Source organism: Carcharodon carcharias, chromosome 17 (genome assembly GCF_017639515.1).
Source record: "Carcharodon carcharias isolate sCarCar2 chromosome 17, sCarCar2.pri, whole genome shotgun sequence".
Lineage (NCBI taxonomy): Eukaryota > Metazoa > Chordata > Chondrichthyes > Lamniformes > Lamnidae > Carcharodon > Carcharodon carcharias.
Genome location: NC_054483.1, coordinates 17,662,316 through 17,683,951, shown reverse-complemented (window position 1 = coordinate 17,683,951; position 21,636 = coordinate 17,662,316). Strand labels below are relative to the sequence as shown.

Genomic DNA, 21,636 nt, shown 5'->3' with positions numbered 1-21,636 from the left:
ATTCTTCCCTGCCTGATATGCTCAGTTCCAAATGGAAATGTGCGCCCAGGTTTCCCTGTGCTGCTGTGTTAAGTGGGTACAGCTGAACTTCAGGAAATGTTAGTCTGGGGATGGCTGGGATGGTGACTGAACTGTTTTAACAGGATGTAGTGGGAAGTGAGTAAAGAAGCATACCTGCCTCTACTGAACCTCATGCTCATTAATCTACTGGCCATATGACCAGACACATTTTTACCTCTTACCATCAATAATATAATGGGTAATATACGATTGCCTCTTTCGTCACCCTGAGAACTGCCACGTGAGACTCTTTATATCATATCCATTTCAGGATTTTCTTCTCCTTCTTTAATAATAACCTTTCCATGCTCAATTTCTAATCTGTTAGTTGAATTCAGATAGAGCCAGAGTTGGGCTGCCAGACTTGACTTCAGTGGCCCTAGGGGCTGAGGAGAGAAGAAACTGACTCCACTTCAAGAATAGACATGAGGAGGGATGATTTCTGCCATAGTTGCATGTAGTTGAATTGTTTCAAACAAATCATTAAGCAGAGTAAATCTTCACAAATTCTTAGGATGGTGCTACCTGGAATCAAGTGAAGGAAATCATCCCCTCAGGCAATGATCTGCATGGTCAAATAGCTTTGCTGGCACTCAATGTCAGGCTCACATATAGAACTGACACTTTGAGGAAAATAAATGAAATAATGTAAACAACAGTGTTGAATACTACCGAACTTAATAACAACAGTGTTGACCGCACAGATTCTGTACCTCTGGTACATTTTGGGACAAATGGAGTGTGCCTGTCTTGTAATCATTTAGATAACGCTTCAAGTTCTCAAGTGTTATGGAAGGTGGATGGTAAATGCCAAGCTGCCCAAATCCCAGAGGGAAACTTCAAGCACCTGCCACAACTATTTGCAATTTGTACTTATTTCGAGATGTGGGCTTTGAATTCAGTAAAAAGGCCACCAAGTCTTCTAGGCTTCTTAAAAAACTAAACTAAACTTTTATTAAATAAAATAAAATGATTTTAAGCACATATATAGGTTTACAAATTACTACTATAATAACTTATGACTCCCCTGATTAATCTAACTCCCTTAAGGCAACAATAAGACACATAGATTTTAAAAGACCCAGGCAAAGTAACACAATATCCTGAACAGTCGAATTGAAAGCGAGTTTTCTTAACTTCAGTTTTTTAGACAGCAGCTTGAGGCTCAGATGCTGGAGACTTTTCATATTTGTTAGATCTTAGAATTCCTTCTTTCCTACACATAACCTCATCTCCTTTATACATATTTTCCCCTTTGAATGTAAATTCCCATTGTTTCACTATGTCTTTGCACTTTTACCTCTCTAATAAAAATCTATCAGAGTGCCAATTTTACCAGTAACCTTTGGCCAGAATTTTACGTTCGGCGTTTGGGCGTGCAACTGACACACCCGAGCATAATATAAAGCATGATGACGTTGGGCGTGTGTCCTGATGTCATCACGCACCCTTGTGATATTTCGCTCAGTGGGTGTGCGATAAAGACAGAGGAGCGTCCGCTATTAATTAATGGGCCAGTTAAGACCCTTGAGACAGCAATTGTCTCAGCGTTTACATAGCCCAAGGCATCGCACGGGTGCAATGGGCAGGCTGCATTTTCAAAAATCTCATCCATGGGTGGGATAAGAGGAGTGAGTGGACTTGCGAATGCGAGTTATTTGTACTTTAGCTTATAAGTTGCTGCTGCTTGCTTGTGTAAACAGGACATCTTCATTTTGCTTCAGAGCTGCTTTGACAGAAATAAAACACTTCAGTTCAGGACTCCGGAGGTGTCATACCACTTGGGTACATCCTGGTACCAGGCAGCCTTCCCTTACCCTGGGAATGGAAATTGTGGTCTCTGCTGCAGGCACCTCTTCTGAGGAGGAAGAGATGGCCAGAAGGAGGAGGAGGCCAGGTGTCCCTATTCAGCTTCCAGGGGAGTGACCTGTGGGAGGAGAGGCACAGGCACAAGGGACGCAAGGCTAACAGGAAGTCCAAGGCGGAAGAGGCCGCAGGAGACGCCACTATCCTGCTGCCAAGTTTTATAGGCAGCGATGCAGCTACCTCAATATGTCTGAGGTGCAATGCTGAAGTAGGCTTTCTCCTCTCAAGGGAGACAGTGACCTCCATCTGTCAGATGAGCGGCCCTGAGATCAGCTCCTACTGTGTGGGTAGACACGCCACACCAGTAGCACTGAAGATAACAGTGGCCCTCAACTTCTATGTGTTCGGCTCCTTCCAGGGTCAGTGGGTGATCTTTGTGGAGTCTCCCAATCAACTGTTCACAGTTGTGTCAAACTGGTGACAGACACTCTGTTCAGGCATGCATTGACTTTCATTCACCACCACAAGGACGAGGCTAACCAGGCAGAGCGAGCCAGAAGCTTTGCAGCAATTGCTGGGTTCCCCCGTGTCCATGGTGCAATCAACTGCACACATGTGGCCATCAAGGCGCCAGCGGGTGAGCCGGGTGCCTTCGTCAACAGGAAGGCATTCCAGTCCTTGAATATGCAGATAGTGTGTGACCATAGGATGCAGATTCTGCAAGTCTGTGCAAGGCACCCAGGCAGCTCCCATGACGCTTGCATCCTGAGACACTCCCAGGTGCTGAAGCTCTTCAGTGCTCCAGCCCAACCGGATGGATGGCTGCTGGGTGACAAGGGCTATCCTCTCAAAAGGTGACTCAAGACGCCTCTCTGCCATCCAAGAACAGAGGGCGCGCAGTGGTACAATAGGAGCCATGCTCCATAAGGACAGTGGTAGAGAGAGCCATATGTCTTTTCAAGATGCGTTTCCGATGCCTGGACTGTTCAGGGGGCGCACTCCAATACTCCCCAGATTATGTTTCATTGATAGTAGTGCATGCTGCGCTCTCCACAATCTCGCAGTGGAAAGGGGACACAGTGGAGGAAGATGATGTTGACACAGCTGCTCTGGCAACAGATGATGAGTCCAGTAGTGAGTCTGAGGACCAGCATGGTCAGGAGAACGCTGAGGGGATAGACACTAACCTGGGCAACCTCTAGGGAGGCAGGAACATCCAGGACACTTTGATCCAACGCTCCTTCAGCTAGCCTGCCAAATAAAAACCACCACCACATGCCAGGGCTGCAGGCTCCATGCTCGATACTTGACAGGAACATTTGCTTGGTGAACAACATGCACTATGTGCCATTTCAATAAAGTTCAATGACAAACAAGTCACTCATAACATCATAGGTTACCCTGCACCTGCAAAACAAATGAAGGACACAGGGGCCTGTTGAACAGAAATACATTTAATGACATGATGCCTGGCATATATAATACAAATGTAATTGTTAGGTATTGTCCATCACACCAATGAACATTTAACGTATAAGTGGGGGAAAAAATATCACCAGTGATAAGCCCGTGTTGTGCTTAAGGTGCTTTAAGTTTTCGTGTGCGGGTGCTTTTGTCTAGGTGCTCCCCCCTCGCTGGCACCAGCATTAGAGAGTGCCTGCTCACTCTGCTCTCCTGTTGGCCTTGATGACCTTGGCAGGCATCCTCTGGCTCGTGGTGCCTGTGCTGGCCCCATCTGGGAGGGAGTGGCCAGTGCTACGGCTGGCATGTTCCCAGTCGCCGCAGCCTCATCAGATGCCACGGTCACTGGCAGAGGGGTGGAGGAGCTGCTGCCATCATCCAGAGCGCACTGAGAGGAGCCCGCAGAGACGACAGACAGGTCATGCGCCAATGTGAGGTCACTTTGGACCTCCCTGCTTATCACTGATGGACAGACTCCCAGCTGGGATACTGGGTGCCCAATCCATCTCCCACACTGACAGTGACCACCTGAGGTCATTGCCGGTGTGAGGGCTTGCAGGTCTGAGCTCAAACCCAGGTAGCCCTGATTCAGCTTCTGGAGGAGCTTCTCCATGTGAGTTGCCGCCCTCTCCATGGAGGAGGCAGTGCACTCGACCATCAGAGTCATTGCATTGCTCCCTCTCCACAAGGACTCCTCTACAACAGAGGCCATGGCATCCATTCCCTCATGTATCTCCGCCAGATCCTCCCACACACCCTGCTGGATTTCCAGCATCAGCTGCCTCAGGGACAACTCCATGATGGCCACCAAGGTGCTGGTGCCTGCTTGGCTAAGAAGGTGTGACGCATTGTGATGGTTGCTGTCCTCTGGGGTCAGTGGTGGGCCTTTAGGCTCCTCACCTCAATGGGCTGCCGGTGAGCCTGAAAGGAAGAACAAGGACATGTCATTTGTTGAAGTCATTACACCGTTGCTTTGAATGCCGGGCACCCGGATCAGGGTTCCCTCATCTTCCCGCTATCAATGGGGATTCCATGTTCGAGGCTTACACCAATATAGAGACTAGAGTGGAATGGTTGCAATAACAGACATTCTGACCTCAGTGCACTGTACTCTTACCTCCCTGTGGCACCCCAATCACTGCAGCCGGTTGACCTAGGCACATGATGCCTCTCCAGCTCCAGGGCCTCCTGCTCATATTGAGTGATGATGAGTAGGTGGGGCGCTCCACCGCCAGTCTGCAACCTCTCGGTATTGTTATGGGATGTCTTCTCCTGAAAGAGCAGAGGAGCATTGATTAGTCCACCCCGTACCTGCAGTGCCATTGCAGCCTGGCCAACGCCACCTGAGGAGTACCTCACAGGGCTCAGCCGATTTGTGACCCTGGATCCACAAGACACTCATTCCAAGCAGCCAGGGCTCACCCCCTTGTCCAGATGCTGCCTCATTGACATTTGCCACTCACAGTCTCTGAGGTCCGGGGGTGGTGGGCAGCTCCTAACTGCTGTGCTAAATGACCCATGCCAACACAGAACTCACCCTTCCCCATCACAGATCATCACTGAAGCGCTTACGGCACTGCACCCACGTGTACCTCACCACATCATGGCAGCTGACCCTGAATGCCACCTCCTCCCAGGCATTTTTGGTGAGGTGCGGGGTCCTCCTCCTCCTGTCCCTGTGGACAAAGATCTCTCTCCCGTGCTGCCACCTCCTCTAGGAGGGCAGTGAGACACTCAGAGAAACATGGGGCCAACTACCCTGCCAACCTGCCTTCCCGCCAGCTGTGTTCATCCGCTACGATCTCCATCACGAGGTGCAAGTGCTTCACTGGCAGCCTTCGAATGGCTGCCGCGGCCGCTTTTGAATCAGCCACCGGGTCGCCATTGGACCCGGCGGACGTTGAGCACCGGCCCCCGCCTGCCCCTCCTCACTCATTCTGCAGCCACGTCTTATACTGTTGGGGCCTTAATTGGCCCGCCCATGTAACTTTGTGGTGCAGAGCCAATCACGGCTGGTGGTCGGCTTCCCGACCGACCCACCCTCTCCCGCCAAGCCCACCTGACAAGGAGAAAAGTTCTGGCCACTGTTTCTTAACTTCTCTTGGCTTGGTGAAACATTTCACCCCTTCTTTTGAGTTCAAGCTAGTCTGGTTTATTTAAAAATGCAAATGTTCCCTCTACCTCTCACATTCTAAAACTTCACCCATATTAACCCACTTAACATTTCAAACCTAGCTTATCTTTTGATACATCAAAGCCTTCAGACCGGCTGCCTTTAATTCAATTAAGTCCCACACACACACAGACCTCTAGACACAGACCCCACTATTACTCTACTTTACAATAAATTCCAAAAATATTATGAAAATTATTATATCTTCCCGACACAAGCTTAAATGTCAGCTCACAAGAGGAGCTCACACTGAAGAAGCAGAGTTCACAAAATGCTTGCAAAAACTAGGTTGAGGTAATGAGTCTGTAAAATCTCTCTAAGATTATAATTTTCACATGCTAAGTTCACAGTAAGCTTGTCCAAGATAAGCCAGAACTGCTAATAAAAAAGCTAACATAAGCTGTTGCTTGACGGGATTACCATTACTGTATTATGTTGGCCTAAATGACAGGACAGCCTGACTTAAACTCTCCCTGCTCCAAGTTAGTCAAAATCAGATTATCAAAATCTCCATAGTGCAAAGCTTGTACATGCTTTTTTTGTACACTCCTCATGAGTAGGACCTGGAAGTTTCAAATCATTTCCCTGCTTTATTGGGAGCCAAGTCCATTTTTTAGAGAGGCTGTTCGAGTAGCTGTGGTGACTGAGAGAGGTTCCAGGTTGGATCATTGCCCTGTGCCAACTTAACTGATTTCAGTCAAGTTACAATTGACCTCAGGGCTCCTGCACTAGGACAGTGAAATACATCAGACAGCATCTCCCTCCTCAGCAGTGTCCAATGTCACCTAGTTCAAAGGTACACCCACAAACACTCACTCCCTCCACCACCAACGCACAGTGGCAGTAGTGTGTACCATCTACAAGATGAACTGCAGGAGCTCACTAAGGCTCTTCAGACAGCACCTATCAAACCCTCAACCACTACCATCCAGAAGGACAAGGGCAGCAGACAGTTGGGAACACCACCGCCTGGAAGTTCCCTTCCAAGCCACTCTCAATCCTGACTCGGAAATATATTGATGTTCCTTCACTGTCACTAGGTCAAAATCCTGGAACTCCCTCCCTAACAGCACTGTGGGTGTACCTACACTACATGGACTGCAGCAGTGCTAGAAGGTAGCTCACCACCACCTCAAGGACAATTAGGGATGGGCAATTAATGTTGGCCTAGCCAGCGATGCCCACATCTCATGAGTGAATTTTTAAAAAATTGGACTCAGCTGCAATGCCGGGTGACTGCTTTGTACTGCTCAGTCTCATACCAAGTGGTAACACAGTTGAGTTTCTACTGCAGTGTTGGTTTGTGACTCTTACACCCATTATAGTTACCCAAGAGCCTCAGTTAGATGCTGCAAACATTTACATAGAATATAAAGAAACAGGCCATTTGTCTAACCAGTCCATGATGGCATTTCAGCTCCACTCAAGCCTCCTCCCATTCTTCCTCTTCTAACTCCATCAGCATCAATCTCTGTTCTCTTCTTTCTCGTATGCCCCTTAAATTCATCTACACTATTTGCCTCAAACATTCCTTGTGGTAGTGAGATTCCTACTGTCTCTGGGTAAAGAAGTTTCTTCTGAATTCCCTATTTAATTTCATGGTGACTATCTAAAATTGATGGCCTCGAGTTTTGGTCTTCCCTCTAAGTGGAAACCATCTCCAAGCGAGATTTTAATTCCCTCGAAACCCATCCACTTGCACAGAATTGAAATCAGTTCTCTGTGTCTAATCTATTAAAAAGTGTCATAACATTAAACACTTCTTTAAGTACTTATAAAGGATATTTGCTTTAACTGTTCTTTGACAGTTCTCCTGATCTCCTACCATAGCTTTGGTGGGAGTTCAGCAGAAAGGGCTTAAATTATAGTGAGAAATGGGGAGAAGTCATGCAGGTATTTTACCCTACAAAAATGTGTGAGGAGAGGGCAGTTTTATTAGACTAATACTATTAACTTTTAATCTAAGTGATGAGTTTCGATTACAGAGCAACAAGCTTGGAGAAGTTAGTATTTAGTTCGCACCCAGCTCCAGTTCCGAACCAAAAACAATCATGAACACCACAGAAAGACTGATCTGCATCTTTTCGGTGGAAGCATCAAGCGGTTCTTTTGAAGACCATTGCTTTTTTGCTAATTTGGCTTTACCCAAGAAAATTAGCCTCAGCATCCCACAAACAAGGCTTGAAATAGTGTTAGAACTCTGAATTCAATCATCAATGGCACTTAGCCCGTTTCAGGGAGTCCTAACCAAGAGGGTATGCTCAAATTGGGCCCTCCAGTATCTATTTCTTGTCTGAAAAATAAGCACCATGATCCAATTTCTGCGCCATTGACTTTTCAGGCTTGTCATTAAAACTGAATGTGTTTATTCCAAATTAGCCCTTCTCTATCTTGTAAGTCTCTCTACTTTCCCATCCTTTCCCCACATGGAAATCAGCTTTACAATTATGCAGAACTATTAATGTTATTAAATATCACAACATGCTTTGCAAAGATGGAAAGTAGCCAAAAATTAAGATTTGAAGGATTGGGACATGGAAACTGAAAATATTGACAACGCTTCTGTGAAGCAGCTTGGGGTGTTTTCTATGTTAAAGTTGATATACAGATACAAGTTGTTGTTGGCTAAATAGGTTTGGAGAAGTTTTAAAAAAGATTGAATAAGGTGAAATCTCTCAGAATGGTTAAAGGCTTTGCACTTGAAGAGCTGCAAAGGATGCAAAGATAGCTAGAATCAAATATGCAGAGAGCATGTACTGGGATATGGAGCAGAACGAGTTTCAGAGGATAGTGAGGGGGCACGGAGAGATTTGTAGTTGCGGACAAGGATTTTGCAATTGATATGTGGATATTTTTAGTGTATCGAAGGAAGAATGTGCAAAGGAGCAATATGGGCAAAAGACTTAGATTAGGATAGGATGTGGATAGCGGAGTTTATAGTAATTTCTAATGGATAAAACAAGAAAGGCGAGAAAGGAGAACAGCGGGTAATCAATTCTGAATCATCCTCCGATGCCACCGCATTCTCTCTTCATTTAACCCTGCTCACCTTGGCTCTGGCCACTATACAATCCTCGTCTTCCCATTACGTACTTAACATTGCTATATTGAGGGAATGCTGTACTGTCAGTGCTGCTATCTTTCAGATGAGATGTTAAACCGAGGCCTACTTGTCCTTGTAGATGGACTTAAACGATCCCATGGCACAATTCAAAGAAGAGTAGAAGAGTTTTCCCCTGTGTCCTAGCCAATATTTATCCTGAACTACTAAAACACGAATTGGTTGTCATCATGTTGCTGTTTGTTGGATCTTGGTGTGCATAAATTGTCCGCTGCATTTCCTACATTACAACAGTGACTATACTACAAAAGTGCTTCAGTGGCTGTAAAGTGCTTTGGTATGTCTTGAGGCTGTGAAAGGTGCTATATAAATACAAATTCTTGCTTTCATTACCATGTAATACTGTAGTTCCCTGAATGTCGCCATGCAAAATTTAATTATTTATGTTTTGGAGGTTCCTATGCTTTGAAGACAGCTGTTGTTTTGTAGCATGAATAATGAGTGATGCATGCACTGTACTTCTTGTCCTATTTCTACGGACTGGAAATGGTCATTCAGCCCCTCAAGTTTGTTCCAGCATTCTGTGAGTTTATGGCTGATCTGCGATCTAACTCCATATAACAGCCTTTTTCCCCATATTCCCTTAATACCTTTGGCAAACAAAAGTCCATCAAACTAGCTTTAAATTTAGAAAAGGATAGATCTAGCTTCAAGTGCCATTTGCAGAAGAGAGTTCCAAACTTCTACTACTCTTTCCTAATTTTATTCCTGAAATGTCTGGTTCTAATTTTTAGGTTCTGCACCATAGTCCCAGATATTAGTAGGATCCAAGCCAATTGGTGAAGCCAAAACCAAGAAACAGAGCTTTGCTTTATCAAGAGAATTTATTGACTTGTTTAGTTTCACAGCTCCCCTCCCACGTACCCGACATCCTAACTATCCCTTAATTATATGTACTCAAAGGCAGTTAATATCCATCACCTATTGCTCTTATCTCAACAATTTAATTGACAAGCCATGAACACTAGACTCCCAAATGGTTATCTCTGCCCTAAATATTCTTTTAATATTTAAATAATTGAAAACTTCAAATAAATCACCCCTTAACCTTCTAAATTTCAGGGAATACAACTCTAGTTTGTATAATCCCCCTTCATAATTTAACTCTTGAAAGTCCAGGTATCGTTCATATAACTCATCACTGCAGTCACTCCAAGGCCAATGTATCCTTCCTAAGGTGTGGTGCTCCCCAAATGACACTCACTAGAATGTCCAAAGATAGTACAATCACATGTGAGTGAGAACTGCGAAAGACTCATGGGTTAAGTGAGTTTCATTGCAGAGGAGTTGTTTAACAATAGTTGTATGATCGCAAGATTCTGTTTTTAGCCTTCCTCTTGATAGTTGAAGCTTCATTACCAGTGTTATTTCATTGATAAGTCCATCATGTGTGTCAGAGAAGCCTGAAGGATTACATCCCAGCGTTTACAGCAACACCTTTGGGATGTCTGGAACAAAATTAGTTTATCCTACTTCTTGGAGCCTTGGTTTGTGATTACAGAGGGTATGGACATTTTACAGCCCTGAGAGAGAAAGAAAGAAGGGAAGGAATTAATGAGAGAGAAAGTGAAAGTGAGAGTTTTTATTTATTCATTCACAGAATGGGGCCATAGCTGACAAGCACAACTTTATTACCCATCCCTAGTTTCCCTTGACAAGATGGCAGTGAGCTGTCTTCATAGCTCATCATTTGTTACAAGGCTATGCCCTTTTGTTTTTGAAAATTTGATTTTTCAACTTTCAACCAACTGGAAATGTTGCAATTCAAACTGAGACAGAGCAAACTGCTTAAAAATGTAAGGCCATATTCCAAGCTGAAGGTGAGAGACCAAGAAATAACTTTCAGGGGAAGTGTGAAGAGACATTTCCTATAATCCAGGCACCCGTTGAAACTCATAACAGTCTAAGGAAGAGACATTAAAAATGCGAAGTACTGGATATTGAAACAATTGCTGTCACAGACAGACCCACCCGAAACGTCTTAGAAATATACAATGGGTGAAATATTTCAAGGCAAGGCTACCAGCCACCAGAGAGAGATTACAAGTGACACAGGAGGTGTCAGGAAAGTCTTCAGCAAAGGAAATAGGTTGAGGGCTCTCTCTTTCCCTCCGTCTCTTTTGGAATAAGAATATCACCCGGTTCAAGAAGCCAGCTCTACCAAAAAGTTACCAGTGATTCAAGACCTCATAATAATTGCAACATCTTCCACATCAGACCGCTTCCAAGAAGCCAGCTAACCTGAATCTGCTGCAATATTTAAAATTTATGTCTCAAGGACACTTAACCGTATATTCTTTTCCCTTTTTTTTTAAAATTGGACTAACTCCCCATATTTCTGATACGTGTGTGTGTGTGTGTGTGTGTGTGTGTGTGTGTGTGTGTGGTCCCAAGTGACTGCATGAGGGCAGAATGCTTGGTGTCTCAATTTTATTATTTTTCTCAGGTTTAGTGGGTAATAAATTTGCTCTTTGATTCAAAGAAAACTTGTTTGATTGGTTACTTCATGCTCACAGCTTAAATAGTTAAATACATTCTAATTTGGAAAGGCGTATGCTCATAAAGAAGAAATTTTGAACCTTTGTTCTGACCAACCAAGGAGGTTGAATAGAGGAGAGCCAGTTCACCTCTTCTCACCTGGTCATAATACATTTCATAGAGTCAACCATATTGCTATGGGCCTGGAGTCATACATGGATAAGACCAGGTGAGGACAGCAGATTTTCTTCCCTAAAAGGACATGAGTGAACCAGTTGTTTCCTACAATAATCTGGTAGTTTCATGATCACTATGACTGATCCTGACTTTTTATTCCAGATTTATTTAATGAGCTGAATTCAATTCATAAACTGCTATGGTGGGATTTGAACTCGCATCTCTGCACAGACACTATTTTGCTGGCAAGCGATCATTATGGGAAAATGTGATGGCTGTACATGGTCACCCATCAGCATTTTAAACTGACAATCAGCATTAAAAATGTGAACCTGTTTTATTTTAAATGGAGTTATGGCTCAGTTCAACAACAGCCAAAGTTATGGGGAGACAGTGGCGCAGTGATAATGTCACTGGACTACTAATCTGGAAAGCCCAAACTAATGCCCAGGGGATCATTGATTCAAATACCCCTCTCCTGTCCCACCCCCTCCCCGATTGCAACTGGTGGAAGTTAAGTTTAAATAATTCAATTCAATTGATGAATTTTTTTTAAATTCTGGAATTGAAAGCTAGAAAAGGCATAAAAAACTATAATGACCTAACATTGACTTAGACGCTGGAAACAACAATGGGACAACCGACCCTATGAAGTCCTCTTTATTAACATCCAGAAGCTTGTGTCCCACAGACAAGTCAAGCATCAGCCTGGCATAGTCATATTCACCAAATCATACCTTACAGCAGAGGCAGTGGCACAGTGGTATATAGTCAGGAGGGAGTTGCCCTGGGAGTCCTTAACATTGACTCGTGGCATCAGATCAAGCAGGGGCAAGGAAATCTCCTCCAACACTCCTTCAGTTGCTGAACCAGTACTCCTCCATGTTGAACACTATTTGGAGGAAACATTTGAGGGTGGCAAGTGCATGGAATGTACCCTGGATGGGGGACTTCACTGTCCATCACCAGGAATGGCTTGGTCGTATCACTCCTGGCCGAGTCCTCAAGGGCATGACTTCCAGACTGGGCCAGCAGCAGGTGGTGAGGGAGCCAGCAAGAGGGAAAAACCTACCAGATCTTGTCCTCACCAATTTACCTGTCACAGATGCATGACACAGATGCTGAGTCTACCCTCCATCGTGTTGTGTGTGTTTATTATGCTGAGTTTCAGTTCTGGGCCACTCGGCTCCTGACTTCATTGCAGCCTTTGTCCAAACATGGACAAAAGAGCTGAACTAAATATGGGAGGTGAGAGCGACTGCCTTTGATAGCAAGGCAGCATTTGACCAAACGTGGCATCAAGGAGCCCTGGCAAGGTTGAAGTCAATGTGAATCAGGGCATAAAATCTCCACTGGTTGGAGTCATACCTAGCATAAAAGAAAATGGCTATTTGGGGCCAATCATCTCAGTCACAGGACACTGTTAGAGGAATTGTTTTTTGTTCGCTTATGGGATGTGGGCTTCGCTGGCCAGGCCAGCATTTATTGCCCATCCCTAAATTGCCCTTTTTTCAGAGGGCAATTAAAAGTCAACCACATTGTTGTGGGTCTGGAGTCACATGTAGGCCAGGCCAGGTAAGGATGGCAGATTTCCTTCCCTAAAGGGCATTAGTGAACGAGATGGCTTTTTACAACAATCGGCGATGTTTTCATGGTCATAATGAGACTTTTAATTCCAGATTTTTTATTGAATTCAAATTTCATCATCTGCTGTGGTGAGGTTCAAACCCGGGTCCCCAAAGCATTACCCTGGGTCTCTGGAGTACCAGTCCAGTGAAGATACTACTGTGCCACAGCCTCTTCCTCCTCAGTAGTGTCTTGGGCCCAACCATCTTCAGCTGCTTCATTAATGATTTGTCTTCTATCATTAAGTTAGAAGTGGGGATGTTCACTGACAATTTGATTGCACAATGTTCAGCACCATTTACGGCTCCTCTGATACCAAAGCAGTCTGTGTCCATATGCAGCGGATTCAGGCTTGGGCCGATAAGTGGCAAGTAACGTTCCCGTCACCACAAGGCAAGAGAGAATTTAACCATCTCCCCTTGACATTCAATGGCATTACCATCACTGAATCTGCCAATATCAACATCCTGAGGGTTACCAATGATCAGAAACAGTACTGGACTAGCCATATAAATACTGTGGATAGAAGAGCGGGTCAGAGGCTAGGAATCCTGCAGTGAGTAACTCACCTCCTGACTCCCCAAAGCCTGTCCACCATCTACAAGGCACAAGTCAGGAGTGTGATGAAATACTCTCCACGTGCCTAGTTGAGTGCAGCTCCAACAACACTCGAGAAGCTCAACACCATCCATGACAAAGCAGCCCACTTGATGAGCACCCCATCCACCAACTTTAACATTCAATCTCTCCACCACTGACGTACAGTGGAAGCAGTGAGTGCTAGATACAAGATGCACTGCAGCAACTCACCAAGGCTGCTTTTATCATCACCTTACTCTACCACCTAGAACAACAAGGGCAGTAGAAACATGGGAACACCAATACCTGCAAGTCCCGTTCAGGTACACACTTGGAACTAAATCTGTCGAGGGATCAAAAGCCTGGAACTGCTTTCTGAGCAACACTAAGTGTACCTGGAACAGATGGACTGCAGCAATTCATAACCATCTTCTCAAGGGCATTTAGGGATGGGCAATAAATGCTGGCCGTGTCAGCGACACCTACATCCCATGAAAGAGTAAATAATGGTCACACAAACATACTTATTCACCAACTATGATCTCCAAACCACTTAAAATGAAAAGTCCAGATAATTTGCCACCTGCCTTTGATCTGCCAAAGAGTTAGGTATAGCAATAACGAACTAGTTTCATCTTGTGATTGTAGAACGCACTATCGGTTTGGGACTCTTGTGTGCGTGTTATAAAAGGTTTTGGTTCAAAAATTAACTTGATGTACCTGGATTCCCAATAAAAGGAACTGGATCCCATACATATGTATTCAAGTCCCAATAACTGCTCTTACTTCAATATATTTTGAATCCTATCAAATAAATGGGTGGAATTATGTTTTTAAACCACCTGGGGATAAGCACCACCCAGGCACAGTGCAGAAAAGAAAACTAGGTGGGATCAATCACATGACAGTAACAGTCCAACTGAATTTCCTTCTATGCCTGGAAAAACAATTTAACAGGACCTGTGGGGGATCTGCAATGATCCTCTCCAAATTTTAATTCCTTCTGCCGGGTCCAGGTGACACTCTCCTGAAGTGTCAAAAATTAAAATTTTCTGAAGAAAATCAATCTCATGCCTCTGGCACTTGCATCTCCCATCAATTAACCAATATTCCTGCAAACTGAGCTTTGTTACTTTTAGTCTTTTCCACTGCAATTAAAAAAGGAAAACTTGATACCTGATGTCACACGATACTGTCAATCTAACTGCTGGAAAGCAGGCAGATATTCATGCTACTTGGAACCTGTAATTTTTATGCTGGTCAGTCTCTGCTGCTGTTTCTGATTGCTGTTCTTGATATAACAGAAAGTAGAGATAACAAGTAAACTGTGGGGAAAGTTTTTGATAATTAATAACTTTGTACATTTTCAAGTTAAATATATCTCCACTACTCTGCTCTCTAATACAGCCTGGTGGCCAAGAAGGTCACTGTATCCAGGCCTCTGTCAGTAACTTGGTCCCAGATTTTCATCACCGGGTTGGGTTTGCCGAATTTTGAGATTTCCTGTCTCGGTGAACCTAATTGTCTGCACGGAGGTCGGATTTTCAATCATGGGGTCGGGCTTCAATGGAAGTCTGGGTGGGTGACCCCAGAATGAATGTGGAGGCTGCCTGGTGCGTAGACGGGCTGGGCGCAAGGCCTGCCTCTGTGCTCCGGCACTGTGTTTAAATAAATTAAAATAATAATAACTAGCCCTCACCCCACCACACAATCCCTATGCCTCATCCATGCCAAACTTTGCCAACCCATGCTCCCCACCCACCCATGACCTTTCACACCCCTATGCCAAGTTAGTGCCCCTTACACCCCTATTGCCCAAGACTCCATGCCAACTTATTGCCTCTCTAACCAGTTCCCTTGTCTCCACACCCCCATGCCAACTTAATGCCCCTTTACCCATCCCATTTTCTCCAATATCCCTATGCCAAATCTTGCCTGCCCTTGTCCCCTACCCACTACTATTTGCCCTTACCTCCTCCATGCCAACAGTTCCATGACAAGTTTGGTACTTTGTGGACAGCTTTGACACTGCCTGGACAGCTCTTTAATTGTTCCTTGACAGGTTTGACAGCTCCTTGACAGCTGGATAGTTCCAATGAGTTTCTGCATAAAGACTGCATAATCATGTTCACTTTTAACAATTTCCAAGGGAGCCTTACCTATCCCAAAGGTGCCTCGGGATCCAATCCAAAGGGATACCTTACCTCTCCCAAAAGGTACCTGGCTATCCAAATTCATCCGCCTTTTTCAGACCTCCTCTTACCTGTTCTAATCTGTACACTCTGGATTCTACACTCCTGTTCTTCCAAAACGCCACTTCAGTGGAGATAGCTGGTGATTTAAATGATCAGCTGCCTCCACCAATCGTGCGTGCGCGTGCTAACCCCGGCCCGACTCCAGTCCCACCCCCATGAGGTTGGAAAATGCTGGAGTTCAGGGGGTGGGAATTGGAATTTTCAGCCATTCTGGAATTTTTGCTCCAGCATGGCGAAAATCCAGGCCTTGGAAAGCCAGTTCTGACATGGTGATGATATTGTCTCTAATTCTTGCTGCCTTTCCTTTTGATTTCCTCACAGTAAGAGTCACAAGTCAAATATAAAGGGTGCACATATCAACGACGGACCTGTGCTTGGCTACTTACAGAATGTCCCCTGCATCCCAATACTCTGGCTGTTATGTCCCTTGTAGACTGCTTCATGTTTCCCCTCTGCTTGTAGATCTTCCCCTTAATCCTGTGCTGCAGCAATCGTATGCTCCCCTAAATGCCAGCAATGTGTTCTACCAGTTGTAGACTCTCCCCTGGATCCCCTGGATCTCATCTCTTCCAAACTCAATCACTTAATTGTACCTTTTGTAAACTCTCCTTGGCAATCTAACTCTGTGCTGCGCTATTTGTGCTCCCCTGTTATTCAGCACTCTGCTGTGTCATTTGCAGACTCTTCCCTATACTTAAAGTGACCGATTAAGTAAGAGCTGACTATTTTTGGAGAATGCAATGTTGAGGAGAATTAAAACCTTTGACTGCAAAAATAGTTGAGATTTAAACTGGTAAGTCATTCCATCTAGAAAAGGGGGAAAGTTGTGTCAATTCTAAAAGAGCAAATGGGAATCAAGACTGGATGAAAGTGTTTCAGATTCTACTCAGCCTGTTATTTATTATTTTATTGTTTTCAACCTAATTATCTCTGTAGCACTCAACAATAAGAATTACATGACTGGATGAAAAATGTTAGAAAAACATATCCACATGGTACCTGGCTAATGTGGCATTTTACTGTCTTGTCCTTCCTTTACAAGTTGACACCAAATAAACATTGTCATAAAGCTGGTAATGTCAACTCCTCACAAATTAACCATAAATCAGGAGAAATGCTCTATCTATTTCAAACACTGGAATTTTTTGCTTCTTTGAGGGGACTGCCTGTCCTGTGCAGATCCCCCAACTGTGCTGATGCAGAACACATTCAAAACTTTGTTCTTCAAATTTCTCATCTTCGGCATTGTTTTTGGAGAATTAAGTTGGGTGCATATTTCAACTCACTGGGTTCCTGAAATAAATCAAGAACCTTGTCACATCACGATTTTTGTGTTGACATCCTTAATTATTCAAAATATTTTGGTTGCTGTGCGCTTCCTTTGAGAAGTACAATAATTAAGAAACCTAACTTAAAGCTGATACCATCTATTTAAAACTACTATCTCCTGACACAAAATTGATCATATTCAGTTAACTTTGTATCACTAAGAAACATGAGAAGGAGTGCAACAAAGGTTCACTAGATGATTCTTGGGATGAAAGGATTGGCCCACGAGGAGAAATTGGGTAGGATGGGCCGATACTCTGAAGTTTAGAAAAAAATGAAAGGTGATCCCATTGAAACATAAAATTCTGAGAGCGCTCAACAGGGTAGATGCTAAGAAGCTGGTTCCCAAGGTTGAAGAGTCTAGAACTAGAGGGCATAGGTTAAAAATAAGGGGTTGGCCATTTTGGAATAAGATGAGGAAAAATTTCTTCACTTAGAGGATTGTGAATTTTCAGAATTATGTATCCTAAAGGGCTGTGTGTGCTGAGTCACTGAGTAATTTAAAGACTGAAATTGATAGATTTTTGAACACAACGGAAATCAGGGGATATGGAGAAAGAACAGGAAAGTGAAACTGCAGAAGAAAACCAGCCATGATTTTATTGAATGGCAGTGGAGATTCGAGGTGTCATATAGCCTACTCCTGCTCTTAGTTCTTAGAAGGGCTAAAGCCCATTTTGAATGACAACCTCAACCTAGCAGGTAAAAGGGAGAATAGTAATTAGAAATCTGTAGTTTGTAGGAGTAAGGGAAGGTAAGGATTAAGAAGTCACAGTTTCTGGTCCTGGGCAAAGAATGAGTAGAAGATTGCGCAATGAGTCATGATTTCAACTAAAGCATGGCTGGGGAGGAGAAAAAGGTGTTGGATGACCTGCTTGGAGCTTAGGAGAAACCAGAGGAAGGCATTAATTAACCAGAGGAGCAGCATTAATGAAAAAGAGATAAAGATGCAAGTAATCCCATTTCTTTACTCTCATACTCAGCTACACCGTGCATCAAAGCAATCAGCCCTAGTGAAGGTTGGACTACTGGGGGTGCTATGGTCATCATTATCGGGGACAATTTTTTCGATGGACTGCAAGTTCTATTTGGCACCATGCTCGTTTGGAGTGAGGTAGGTTACCATTGGAGCTGTAATCCTTTGTAGGCTACCAAATTTTGACAGAGTTCAATCAAAAACAGTCAATGGAGAGGATGGATTAAAGGGTGGTGAATGAATTTGACAATTACCTGAATATGTTTTTAAATGGCCTGCAATTTTGTTTCAAACCCCATTATCCTAACTCATGGTGTAGTATGCCAACCATCATTAGGACTTTCAAAGGCTGTTGAGCAATAACCAGGCTTCCTGATGATTCTATTGATAAAGCTAATGGCTGGTGTGAAACTGAGCCACACAGATCAAGAGAATCCCAGGCCCAATCCCAGCTCTCTGCTGAGTTAACTGCAATCAGCTATATCAGCACAGAGAGAGCTACAATTGGTTGCAGTAGATTACAGAGATCAGATAAATAAAGTCAGCCAACGTTTCCACTTCTGATTAATGCTTAGTGATCTCTTCCAGAAAATACATGTGTATGGACATCACGGAAGAATAACAAGGGAACCAACTTGATGCACCTCACTCCTAGGCTCACACATGAGAAAGACAGCCCATTGAGTGAGGTACAGGAGATCTACCAAGGCCCTGGAACTGTACCCCAGTAAATCAGGGAAGGAGGGGAAAATATTTTAATCAAGCAATGAAATAATTTTCAATTCTATCATGGAAGTGGAAAAATTCAATCAACAGTGTCTAGCTTGGCACACGATAACAGTCGGACCAATTGAAGATAAAACCAAAATACTGCAGATGCTGAACATCTGAAACAAAAACAGAAAATGCTGGAAAAACTCAAGCCGGTCTAACAGCATCTGTGAGAAGAGAAAAAAAAAAAGTTTTGAGTCCTTATCACTCTTCTTCTGAATGCTGAGTTTTTCCAGCATTTTCTGCTTTTGGACCAAACTGAAGAGTTGGGATGGTCATGACTAAAAAAAGAATCACATGCAATAAAGTCATACTTCGGAAGAACTGGAGGTGGGCCATAGTTAGCTTGGTCAAACCTATAATGCCATATTCATATCCAAACACTTTTCCCTTCTCATGCCTTTCAGCTAATTACTCCTCATGCCATCCGAGTACAGACTCCTCCCCGACACATTCCAGGAGTGGTGGAGGTCACCCTTTCCTACAAGTCCAAACAATTCTGCAAAGGTGCACCTGGAAGATTCATCTACACAGGTGGGTTGATTTCTTGCCATATTGAAAGGAAGTTTACAAAGCAGATAGGGAATTTGGTGTGCAGTGGGATGAATGCTGATGGGACTGGCGCAACAGCATGAAAGTCTTTCTGCCTGCTGGCTGTGAGGGCAGTCTCAGTCCTGTTGTCATACAATCCAAAACTATAGAAGCTCTCTTCCTGGATGTTAAATTGGCAATGTTGTTCAAAGACCAGAAGATGTTTCGTGTGGGGAAGTTTTAAAATGTCACAGTCATGAAATTGGGGGTTACTATTCTGAGGTTAGGGCTGTCGGAAAATAATTGGAGATACTGAGGGCGCATTGTTCTCCTGCAAGTGTGCTATGTTTAAGGAGAACTTGATGCCAAAACTGGTCATCTGACATCTGGAGAGAATTCCTAACCCTGGCATTTTTACCCAAAATGCAGAGGCGCTTCCATCACCATCATGAGTGAATAGGTGTTGTAAAGTTTTCTAAACCGGCAAATATAAAACATCAATCAAAGCAAAAAAGTCATTGGCATCAGAATCATGGGTGATTAATGTCAAAGTGCATGGAACCACAGTGCAGCAATACAAGGTGTGGTTTTTGCACTCCTCAAATCCAAACAGAAGATCAGGCCTCTTTTATCCCACTGTTTGGTATCTCCTTGTGTTGTTCTCCACCTCTTACATTTCAGTCAGTGCCCAGTTGCACGCATTTCCAAACGAAACAATGGAAACAACTGCTGGAATTGCCAGCTCCTAGAGCTAGGCTCCAAAAGGATTCCAGATTAAAAAATACTCCGAATGGAAGGGAGGAAAAATAAAGCTGGAAGCTTGACAGATTGGAACTGAGCTTTTAAACTGTTGTAAATGAGTTGGACAGGATCTTGTGAATACCATAAAAATGGCTCATTTAACCAGATGGTGCATTCATTAATTTACCTTCCTGGGCTCTTCAAGTGTACAGCATTTATACCATGGGGTATAGCCGATTGAGACTGACCCACTCTATACCCAAGATGAGTTGATTACGTGGCAGTGGCTCACTGCAGCCCAGTGACATGAATGTACTGTTGAAGGCAGAGTCGGGAGAGAACTGAAACCCTTGTACCCTTTTCCTAACTGTCCTTAATCAGTGCATTTTGGAGAGGAAGATGTGCTCGTTGGGAGAAGAGGGATTGTTCAAGATGACATTGTCACTCCAAAAGGGTAGTTTTGTTGGGGGGCAGATTCAACAACTGTAATCGTATACCGGGGACTATTGTAGGATCCCCTTGAAGAGATGAATGTTCGGCAGGTTGTGAAGTTAGTCACTTGTAGTTTCTTCTTACCAGGAGGTCAAGTTTCTTCATAGGTAGACTTGGAACATAAGCCAGGCTAGGAAACCTTTTAGATGTAACAGTCTCCAAATTTAAAAAGGCACGGGCCTATGGCCTTTCTGCTACTGATCTGAGGTGTGTGCAAACTGACTGACTAGTTTTTCTCTGGTTCTTGGAATAATAAAGAACTTGGTATCAGAAGCTAGTTTGAGTTACATGGTGGCAATTTTCAGTGCCTTCCATTGTCGATATACTGGGTTGGAGTCAGGGTGATTGATACACAATGGGGAAATGTTTGATAACCTATCAACATACCAGCTGTGAGATGCTTACTGGAAGATCTTATCTGATATTCCATCCTGATAGATCTGGCTGTCATGATTTGTTAGATCACTTCCATTGAGCTGCAAAGGATTGTCTCTTTGCACCTGAAAAACCCATTTGCATTTGAGAACTTTCCAGGGGGATTTTCAGGCATGAGTTAATCTTCTGTCTGTGAAAAATATTGCAAAAGTCACCTGACCCTTGGCAGACCTTTTAACAGTCTTATTCATGTCCTTGTTCAAATAAGAGAAAATTGCAGAAAATTATACTGAGTGCAGGCTGCATAAAAAGTTTTGAACAGGACATGCCTTCATTGGGCTCAACACACCAGCAGCTAAGAGAACATGAACACAGCGAGATGATCATAAGGCAGGTGTTATGAAAAGGTCCTCAACCTGAAACATTAACTCTGTTTCTCTCTCCATAGATGTTGCCTGACCTGCTCAGTATTTCCAGCATTTTCTGTTTTTATTTCATATTTCTAGCATCCACTATTTTGTTTTTGTGTTGTGGTAATGAAACGTGTTTTATATCACAGTGAGAATGATTTCATCTTATGTTAAGATGGCCGATGCTCCGAATTCATCTTGATTATAATGTGAATGGATCGAAAGCGCTATTTACAACACCAATACCACTGAACAGAAACAAAGGGCAGATAACG

At 43.7% G+C, this 21,636-nt stretch overlaps 1 protein-coding gene across 4 annotated transcripts in view; it reads left to right on the top strand.

The window, feature by feature from the left end:
- The window catches only part of LOC121289728 (transcription factor COE2), a 260,228-nt gene that overhangs the window by 172,193 nt on the left and 66,399 nt on the right, over window positions 1-21,636 (top strand). For all 4 annotated transcript variants that reach the window (XM_041209384.1, XM_041209387.1, XM_041209385.1 and 1 more), the window contains 2 exons: window positions 18,049-18,179; window positions 19,220-19,346. In XM_041209384.1, the coding sequence (XP_041065318.1) occupies window positions 18,049-18,179; window positions 19,220-19,346 (258 nt within the window). The remainder of the gene's footprint in view (window positions 1-18,048; window positions 18,180-19,219; window positions 19,347-21,636) is intronic.